At 42.6% G+C, this 10750-nt stretch overlaps 1 protein-coding gene across 10 annotated transcripts in view; it reads left to right on the top strand.

Annotated features, from left to right (window-relative positions):
- WDR59 (WD repeat domain 59) overlaps positions 1-10750 on the top strand; it is an 87455-nt gene that overhangs the window by 2929 nt on the left and 73776 nt on the right. For 5 of the 10 annotated variants that reach the window (XM_055078953.1, XM_055078950.1, XM_055078948.1 and 2 more), the window contains exons 2-3: positions 5859-5902; positions 9775-9824. The exons of 1 other annotated variant lie outside the window; for it this stretch is intronic. In XM_055078953.1, the coding sequence (XP_054934928.1) occupies positions 5859-5902; positions 9775-9824 (94 nt within the window). Of the gene's footprint in view, positions 1-5858; positions 5903-9772; positions 9825-10750 lie in introns of those variants that run through there. 4 more of the 10 variants (XM_007102264.3, XM_028477670.2, XM_028477669.2 and 1 more) reach the window with 2 other exon arrangements.

Raw genomic sequence — 10750 nt, 5'->3', positions numbered from 1 at the left:
CCCTGCATTGGCAGGTGGATTCTTAACCACTGTGCCACCAGGGAAGTCCACTTTTTTTTTTTAATTTTTTTTTTTTTTTGGCTGTGTTGGGTCTTAGTTGCAGCACGTGGGATCTTCGTTGAGGCAGGCGGGATCTTTTGTTGCTGTGGGCGGGCTCTTTGTTGTGGTGTGCGGGCTCCTCTCTAGTTGCGGCGCGCAGGCTTCTCTCTAGTTGTGGCGTGTGTGTTTTCTCTTTAGTTGTGGTGCGCAGGCTCCAGAGCGCATGGGCTGTGTAGTTTGCAGCACGTGGGCTCTCTAGTTGAGGCTCCCAGGCTCAGTAGTTGTGGCACGCAGGCTTAGTTGCCCCGCGGCACGTGGGATCTTCGCTCCCTGACCAGGGATCGAACGCGCGTCCCCTGTGTTGGAGGGCGGATTCTTTACCACTGGACCACCAGGGAAGTCCCAGCACAAGATATCTTAACATTCGTGTGTGTCCTTTTCAATTTCTTTCATTAATGTTTTATAGTTTTCAGTATACATGTCTTTCACCTCCTTGGTTAAATTTATTTCTAGGTTGTAAATGGTATTGTTTTCTTTATTTCTTGTTCTGATGATGTATTAGTGTATATTAGTATATAGAAATGCTACAGATTTTTGTGTATTAATTTTGTATCCCACAACTTTATTTAATTAGTTTATTAGTTCTAACAGGTTTTTGTTGGAGTCTTTAGAGTTTTCTGTATTTAATATCATGTCTTCTGCAAATGGTGACAGTTTTACTTCTTCCATTCAAATTTTGATACCTTTTATTTCTTTTTCTTGCCTAATTTGCTCTGGCTAGGACTTCCAATACTGTGTTGAATAGATGTGACAAGAGTGGGCATCCTTGTCTTGTTCCTGATCTTAGAAGAAAGGCTTTCAGCTTTTCACTGTTGAGTATGATGTTAGCTGTGGGCTTGTCATATATGGACTTTATTATGTTGAGGTACGTTCCCTCTATATTTACTTTGTTGAGAGTTTTTATCATAAATGGACGTTGAACTTTGTCACATGCTTTTTCTGCATCTATTGAGATGTTCATATGATTTTTATTCTTCACTTTGTTAACATGGTGTATCACATTGACTGATTTGTGGATATTGAATCATCCTTGCACCCAAGGAATAAGTCACGCTTAATCATGGTGTATGATCCTTTTAATGTCTTGTTGAAATCAGTTTGCTAATATTTTGTTGAGGATTTTTGAATCTGTGTTCATCAGGGATATTGGCCTGTAATTTTTTTTTCTTGTGATGTCCTTATCTGGTTTTGGTATCAGGGTAATGCTGGCTTCATAAAATGAGTTTGGAAGAGTTCCCTCCTCTTACAGTTTTTGGAAGAGTTTGAGAAGGTTTGGTATTAAATCTTCTTTGGATGTTTTGTAGAATTCACCAGTGAAGCTCTCTGGTCCTGGACTTTAGTTTGTTAGCAGGTTTTTGATTACTGATTCAGTCCTTTTAATAGTAATCAGTCTGTTCAGATTTTCTGTTTCATCATGATTCAGTCTTAGTAGATTGTATGTTTCTAGGAATTTACCCATTGCTTTTAGGTTGTCCAGTTTGTTGGTATATAATTGTTCATAGTAGTCTCTTATGATGCTTTGTATTTCTATGGTATCAGTTGTAATATGTCCTCTTCCATTGCTGATTTTATTTCAGCCCTCTCCCTTTTTTTCGTGGTGAGGCTAGCCATAAGCTTGTCAATTTTGTTTATCTTTTCAAAGAACCAGCTCTTAGTTTCATTGATCTTCTCTATTTTCTTTTTTTTTTTTTTTTTTGGCTGCTCCACGTGGCGTGCGGAACTTCCCTGACCAGAGATCGAACCCACGCCCCCTGCGTTGGGAGCCTGGAGTCTTAACCACTGGACCGCCAGGGAAGTCCCTGTTATTTTCTTTTTTTCTACTAACTTTGGGCTTCTCTTGTTCTTTTTCTAGTTTCTTGAGGTGTAAAGTTAGATTGTTTGTTTGAGACATTTCTTGTTTCTTGAGATAGATATTTATTGCTATGAACTTCCCTCTTAGAACTGCTTTTGCTGCATCCCACAAATTTTTGTATGTTATATTTCCATTTTTCTTTGTCTCAAGGTATTTTTAAAATTTCTTTTTATTTCTTCTTTGTCCCATTTGTTGTTCAGTAGCATGTTGTTTAATCTCTGCATATTTGTGAATTTTCCGCCAGTTTTGTTTGAGTAATTAATTTCTCATTTTATACCATTGTGGTTAGAAAAGACGCTTGCTATGATTTCAGTCCTCTTAAATTTATTAAGACTTATTTTGTGGCCTAGCATATGATCTATCCTGGAAAATTTTTCATGCACACTTCAGAAGAATGTGTATTCTGTTGCTTTTTTTTTTTTAATTTTATATTTGGCGTGTCTGGTCTTAGTTGTGGCATGCGGGATCTTTTGTTGTGGTGCATGGGCTTCTTCTCTAATTGCGGCGCATGGGCTTCTCTCTAGTTGTGGTGCACAGGCTTAGTTGCCCTGTGGCCTGTGGGATCTTAGTTCCCCGACTAGGGATCAAACCTGCATCTCCTGCATTGGAAGGCGGATTCTTAACCACTGGACCACTAGGGAAGTCCCTGTTCTGTTGCTTTTGGATGGAAAATTTTAGATATAACTGTTATGTCTACCTGACCTAATGTGTTGTTTAAGGCTGATGTTTCCTTATTGACTTTCTATCTGGATGATCCATCCATTGAGGCAAGTTGGGCATTAAAATCCTCTAATATTATATTGTTGTCTGTTTCTTCCCTTAGGTCTGCTAATATGTGCTTTATATATTTAAGGGCTCCTATGTTTAGTGCATAAATGTTTATAAATATTATATTCTCTTGTTGGATTGACCCCTTATTATTATGTAACACCTATCTTTTTTTGGGTATTTATTTATTTATTTATTTTAGCATCTTTATTGGAGTATAATTGCTTTATAATGTTGTGTTAGTTTCTGCTGTATAACCCAGTGAATCAGCTATATGTATACATGTATCCCCATATCCCCTCCCTCTTGCATCTTCCTCCCACCCTCCCTAACCCACCCCTCTAGGTGGTCACAAAGCACCGAGCTGATCTCCCTGTGCCATGCAGCTGCTTCCCACTAGCCATCTATTTTACATTTGGTAGTGTAACACCTATGTTTGTCTCTGCTAACAGTCTTTGTTTTAAAGTCTATTTTGTCTGATAGAAGTATAGCTACTCCAGCTTTCTTCTGGTTTCCATTTGCATAGAATATCTTTTTCCATTCCTTCACTTTCAGTCTGTATGTCCTTCCATCTAAAGTGAGTATCCTGTAGCCAGCATATAGATGGGTCCTGGTTTTTTATCCATTCAGTCACTGTTTGTCTTTTGATTGGAGAATTTAGTCCTTTTACATTTGAAGTAATTATTGATAGGTTTCCCCTGTTAATAACATTTTACACTAGTATGGTACATTTTCCACAGTTAATGAATCAATATTTATATATTAACCAAAATGCATATTTAACTCAGATTTCCTTACTTTTTACCTAATGTCTTTTTTCTGTTCTGTTCTGGGATTCCATCCAGGATACCACATTATATTTAGTTGTCACGTCTCCTCAGACAGATGTCTCCTGTGCCCCTTGCATTGAGAGCATGGAGTCTACCCACTGGACCAGCAGGGAAGTCCCAGATTATTTTTTTAAACCACTACACTTTCCTTCTTTTTTTCTTTTTTTAAAAAATATTTATTTATTTATTTTTGGCTGCATTGGGTCTTCATTGCTGTGCACAGGCTTTCTCTAGTTGCGGCGAGTGGGGGCTACTCTTCATTGCAGGGCGCGGGCTTCTCATTACTGTGGCTTCTCTTGTTGTGGAGCACAGGCTCTAGGCGCGCGGGTTTCAGTAGTTGTGGCACGTGGGCTTAGTAGTTGTGGCTTGCGGGCTCTAGAGCTCAGGCTCAGTAGTTGTGGTGCACGGGCTTAATTGCTCCGCGGCATGTGGGATCTTCTTGGACGAGTGCTCAAACCCGTGTCCCCTCAACTGGCAGGCAGATTCTTAACCACTGTGCCACCAAGGAAGCCCAGGAAGAGAGGTCTGAAGTGATCTTTAATGTCATGCTCAGGCTGTGGGGAACCACTAAGGGCGTGTGAGCAAGCAAGCAGCGTAGCCAGAGGTGGGTCCTGCAACACCCCTGAGGGTGGAGGGAGGAAGGCTGGTGACAGGCGGGTGTCCCTGTCCGGGGGAGGACCGACAAAGGCCTGAGCTGAGGCAGAGACAGGAAGAAATGGATGGATTAGAAACAGACTTTCCTAGCTCTTCCTTCAAGTGTCCAAAGCTAGGAAGAGTCCAGGAGGCAGTCATGTCACGAATCCAGTGGTTTTAAGGAGGGAGTGATCATGAGTTCTGATGCTGCCACAGGATCAAGTAAAACAGCCAATAAACAGCCAACAGTGCAGGAGGCCAGTGACAGCCTGTGCTGGACCATTTTTTATTGTTGTCCACCAGAGAGGTGGTAGAAGAGGGTTCTGAATCCAGTCTGACATAAAGCCCATGCACCAGGTGAACTGTGGTTTTTGTTTTGTTTTTTTTTTTTTTTGTGGTATGTGGGCCTCTCACTGTTGTGGCCTCTCCCGTTGCGGAGCACAGGCTCCGACGCGCAGGCTCAGTGGCCATGGCTCACGGGCCCAGCTGCTCCGCGGCATGTGGGATCCTCCCAGGCCGGGGCGCGAACCCGGTTCCCCTGCATCGGCAGGCGGACGCGCAACCACTGCGCCACCAGGGAAGCCCGTGAACTGTTTTATGTCTGCAGAAATGCCATGTAGAAACTTTCTTCCTTTTGATGCACCGCAGTCAGTTTCTTTGGATTGGTGAAACCAAATGCTTAAGAACACAGCAGCCTTCATGAAAAAATGATTTTTTTGAACAAGGGCAGCAGCAGTTTGTGTACAGAGGCTCACAGAGTCTCATGAAATGGTATCTTTTATCAGCCATTAGTTAGCTTGTCTTTTCCGCATTATGAATTACATTTTCTCTAGGCCAGTAAGAATCAACTGTCACTGTCAGTGCTATGGCAGTCTTATTTCGTAGAGGTCATGTGACTCCTAAAGTGTGCTGCAAAGGCCACCATCCTGCAAAAAGGACAGGGCTGTTAACTTTATTCTCTTTTGTCTAAAGATGTCACCTTGACAGGGAGAATTTCTGAACATAAGTTTGTTTCCTGCAGGCAGGAGAGGAATTTTCAATTTCTAAAAACAAAGGTTCAGAAAAGGTATGATTGGAATTTTACATCATAAAATGTGGGGATAAGGTACACAAACTTTGCTCGTCAGTTCTCTCTATTCCAATAAAAGGTTTCCCACAGCAGGCAATGAACTATCAAAGTTCATTATCCTAGGAGGTATTAAAAAAGTGAGGGAACTGGAGAAGTATAGATAAATTCATGGGTGATAAATTAGCAAGGGAAACTACTGAAAAAAATTCTTTGAGATGTCTTGGCACATTCCGAGCTGGGAGAACCCTGATTTTCACCTGGTTCTGAGCCATCTTCAAAACTATCAGATGTGTGCAGAGTGACTGCATTCACAAAGCACCTCATTGGGAGCTCTGGGAGAAATGAAATAGACCCTCCCCTGCAGGGGCTCACAGCTCGTGGGAGAGGATCAATGTACCCAGCAGTAACTACAGTAAGTCCCCTACAAACGAACCTTCAAGTTGCGAACTTTCAAAGATGTGAACGCGCGTTCCATCAACGTCAGGCGTGAGTGAAACTGCATCTTGCCCTCCGTCTCCTCTTGCTGGCGATCCTTCAGCTCTACCACCTCCCACCTCCTCTCCCTCCTCCAGTCAGTAACTCTTCTTCCCTGTTCCCTCGATGCCAGCCCCTGTATGCCAGCTGTTGTGCTGTACTACTGTACTTTTCAAGGTACTGTATTGTAAGATTAAAAATGTTGTCTTTATTTTTTGTGTTTGTTTGTTTTTTATGTATTATTTGTGTGAAAAGTATTATAAACCTTTTACAGTACAGTACCATATAGCCGATTGTGTTAGTTGGGTACCTAGGCTAACTTTGTTGGACTTACGAACAGATTGGACTTACACACGTGCTCTCAGAATGGAACTCATTCATGTGTAGGGGACTCACTGTACCACAAAGCAAGTTCAGGCGAGTCCTGTGATGGAGGGGCAGGGAAGGTACTTTGGGAGAAGGTGGAGTCCCCTTGGTGGACGCTGGGTGAGCTTCTTAGAGGAGGTATGTCTTGAGCCTTAAAAGTTGAGTAGAATTTCAGCAGCTGAGTAGGAGAGAAGGACTTTCTAGGCGAAAGAAAGAGCTTAAGCATCTCTTCAGAATTGGGAGGGTTGCAGAATCGGGTGAGTGCCGTGAGTGAGTGTGGGCTTGAGCAGGTAGAGAGTGGGTCAGCCTGAGAAGTTCTGTAAGTGTCTGATTTGGAAGGATCTGAAGCCTGAGGAGTCTATGCTTGATTTTACTCAGAGTGAGAAAAACCAGCAAAGGTTTGAGAGCAGTGGATTGTTGTAATTAGAACTCTGTCTTCAGAGGTTCAGTGTTAGGTTGAATGGAGACGGGAGAGAGGAAGGTGGACTGTTGGGAGGGTGTTGCTGTAGACCAAGTCTCAGGCCTAGATGAGAGGAGTGGAAAGAGAAGAGAGTTGGAAGGAGCCTTGGCAAGAAAGTGATTTTTATTATAAAATAATGCAAATACAGAAATAATGCAAAAATGTAGGCTCATTTAGAGGAATAAAATTAAAATCCCATAGGAACAACTACCATCTAAACATTTTGGGATACTTTTTTCAGGCTAAGCAGCTGATTTAAATTTTAGTTCATAGTAGGGAATGAAATACCACTTTCCTGTACTCCTCTAAGTTGTCTTTAATCTGCAGCAGGGCTCTGCCTGCAGGCTGGTGGGAGGTTGTCTCTCAGTCACTATGGGGCTCCCTTCCTCTCTTTGCAGTGGGATCATACAAGAACCCTATGGTTCTTCACCCCTGATGCCCAGACTTAGCATCTCTCAGCCGTTCCCCATCGGGTGCACTGAGGGTGCTGAGGCCTTTGCAGGGGGATTCTTGTTCCTGACAAAGCACCACCTTTTACACTGGTCAGTTTATTTTTATATCCTCTGCTTAAAGCACTTCCCTCTCTCCATTTCCCCCTTTGGGACAGCCTAGCAAACCCTCCTTCATGTGCTCCTGCAAACATATTGTTGGCCTCTTTCTTTCTGGGATAGTAGTAGGGAAATATCAGTTAGGTGTGGATTTTGTTGTTTTACTTCTTAAAAAATAACTTGCTCTGATAAGGTGATATGGTGAGTTATGATACTCTAATTGCAGGCTCCTGCATTTTTCTATGTCATTCTTTAATGCTCCTAGAACATTTCGTTGTATAGATATCTGTAATTTACTTACAGATAACATGAATTCAACAACTCTGTGTATGAAAGTTTTGCTGTATTTTGGATAAATTCTGGAGGTGGAATTACTGAGTCAAAGGACATGACTTTAGGGGAGTTCCTAGTGGTCCAGTGGTTGGAACTTCACGCTTCCACTGCAGGGGACATGGGTCTGATCCCTGGTCAGGGAACTAAGATCCTGCATGCCGTGCAGCGTGGCCAAAAAAAAAAAGACACAATGACAACATGACTTTTTTGGCGGGGTATTATTACCAGATCATCCTTTATTGACATCATACCACAAACTTAGCAGCTTGAAGCACCACCCACTTATTAGCTCACAGTACTGTAGGTCAGAAATCCAGGCTCTGCATGGCTGCTTTCTCTCTTCAGTCTCAAAGGCTGAAATCCAGGCATCAGTTGGCTGTGTTCTCGTCAGGAGGCTCAGCTGACGAGGGAAGAATCTGCTAACAAACTCATTCAGGTTGTTGGAAGAATTCGGTTCCTGAGGGTTATAGGACAGAGGTCCCTGGTTTTTTGCTGATTGTTATTTAGAGGTCACTCTCAGCTTCTGCCTTGTGGTCTGTCCATCTTCACAGCCGCCAGCAAAGAGTATTCTCCATGTTAAATCAATCCCTCACCCTTCAAATCTCTGACTTCCTCTGTCTCTGACCTCTAGACTTAGCTTTAAAGGGCTGATGTGATTAGGTCTCTCTATCTCCCCCTCCTCCCTCCCCCAAGAAATTTTTCGTCATCTCAAACGGAAAGTCCGTACTCATTAAAAAATAACACCCCACACCCCACACCCCCAGCCCCTGGCAACGTCTACTGTACTTGCTGTTTCTATGAATTTACCTAGTCTAGACACCTCATATAAGTGGAATCATGCAGTATTTATCCTTTTTTGTCTGACATTTCACTTAGCATGTTGTTTTCAAGGTTCATTCACGCTGTAGCATGTATGCCATTGTGTGTATATACCATGTTTTGTTTGTTCATTCATCAGCTGATGGGCATTTGGGTTGTTTCGGGTCTCTCTATCTTAGGGTTAACTGATTTGGGACTTTAATTACATCTCAAAATCCGTTTACAGCAGGCCCTAGATTAGTGTTTGAATAATGGGGAGAATGTGTATGTACACCAAGGGCCCAGAATCTTGGGGCCACCTTAGGATTCTTGCTACCACATACCCTCTAGAAAGATGGTACCGCCCCTGGTTGGAGGTACCATCTTGCCCTCTTTCATACCCTTAATGTATACTTTGCACAGAAGAGTTCTGGAAATGGCATCTCATTTCACTGCCTGCTTTTCCAGCTGGGCTGTTCTCTGCTCACGACTCTAGTGGAATGAAGGATGCATAATAATCCCTTTTCAGCCTCCAGTGAAAGCACTCTGGCTTCTTGTCCCTAATGTTACCTGTGACATGTTTCTTGAGGGTGTACAAGTGAGAAACCCATTAATAAGACCAGCGAGAGTGAGGAAGAGAATTTCTGTTTACCATTTGTGATTTGTGAGTGTAGCAGAATGTACAAAATGCATTCTCTCTTGATAGACTCTTGGAAAGAACTTAGAGCATTTAATAACCAAACAGCGGCACAAACTGTTTCAGATAATGCCCTGAGAATGCAGCAGGACTTGAACTTGTCTAAATAAGAGAATTTAGGGCTATAACTACCATGATTAAAATTAGCCTTATGCTCCAGTCTGAATGTAGATGTGTTTGATTCGGTGTGGTCTTTTGGAAATTGGACATCAGATCCTGAAAAGATGGTGATCCCTAGAAACTGGGAGACCTGGGGAATGGAAGCCAGTAAAATGTGCTGGAAATCTCAGATTAAATGGGAACTGGGCATCTCAATGACAAGAATGTGACCGTGGATTCAGCAGAGGTGGTGTTTGAATATTACCAATTGCCGTTCGGCTTGGAGGAGGAGTCCATGCCCTTTGGGAAGGCATGGATGGTGTGTGTATGTGTGTATATGTGTGTGCGTGTGTGTGTGTGTGTGTGTGTGTGTGTGTGTCTGTGTGAGAGAGAGAGAGAGAGAGAGAGAGGGAGGGAGGGAGGGAGGGAGGGAGGGAGAGAGAGAGAGGGAGGGAGAGAGAGAGAGAGAGAGTGGGGGGGGAGAGAGAGAGAGAAAGAAAGATATCCCAGGTTAGATAGTGTGTAGCCCTGGTCTTAGGGGTAACAGACAACTGCTGCTCTATTGTGGAAGGTGAATGTGAGATTTGAATGAGAATTAGAAGGGGGTTAAAGTATCCACTGTAGAGAACTGCCAGCTGGGGACTGCCTGGGCCGTGGGAAGAGGAAGACCCACAGGTGTCTACCTGCCTGTCTTCTCTAACCTGAGCTGGCTTTGCTGGCAGAACTGAATCTGTGTTCTCTCTCACAGGCAACTGCAATGTCTGTGGACTGTCTGGGGCAGCATGCAGTGCTTTCCGGGTAAGTGAGCTTACAGAGTTCGTCTGCCACGATTTCTGGGAACAAATTGCAAATCAAGAGGTTTCTGGGAAATTGGAAAATACTTTTTTATTTAAGGATTGCGGTCATAGGGTTTACTTCTGCTGTCCTAGTGACCTCAGCGGCAGTTGTGGTGATTATTTGCAGTTTATTTTTTTCTCTGCCCTAACAGGTGAGCAATAAAATTCCTTTGAAATGTTAGTGACTGGTAGTTTGGTCTTGAAATTGCCATTTTCTGTTTAGTGCGTGGACTCTTCAGAAGGATGCTGTCTGGCACAGTCTAACAGGTAGTTAGTTCCTAGGATTGAGAGGATCTGGGTTACAGTTTGGCAGTGCCATTGATTATGAGCCCCTGGACATTTATTCAGTAGGCCTCCCTGGACTTCGGTTTTCTCATGAAGCAATTTGATTTCATCATGAAGAAGTTGAACTACATAATTTCTGTAGTGTCTTCTGGTTCAAAATTAAGATTCTGGCAATTCAGCTCCCTGCATTTGCTAATCATCCTAACATTGTACCAGTATGATAACATCTAATGGTCAGAATCCCTTTCTTTCATGTTGCTCTAGATTACTACCTCTCAGATTTAGCTACATGTTCATTAACTTAGTTGTTTATGAACCCATTTATAAAATGAAGTGTTTTCTATTAACTTCATTGTTTTATTTTGAAATCATGTTTTAAATTACTTTTAAATAAAACCATAGCAAACATTAATTCAAAAGGATATACCATGGAAAGTAAGTTTCCCTCCTACCTCTGACTCCACTCCCCAGAGACAGTTATCGATACCATTTTCTTGCGTCACCCTGAATGCATAGATGGGAAAAATTGGTATGTCTCTTTTCTGCCCCTGCCAAACTCACTTTTTAAAAAAATAGCTTTATTGAGATATAATTCACATACCA

This window comes from Physeter macrocephalus, chromosome 17 (assembly GCF_002837175.3).
Source record: "Physeter macrocephalus isolate SW-GA chromosome 17, ASM283717v5, whole genome shotgun sequence".
In the NCBI taxonomy this organism is placed as follows: domain Eukaryota; kingdom Metazoa; phylum Chordata; class Mammalia; order Artiodactyla; family Physeteridae; genus Physeter; species Physeter macrocephalus.
The sequence above is the reverse complement of the archived record's forward strand: the minus strand, read 5'-3'. Positions and strand labels throughout refer to the sequence as shown.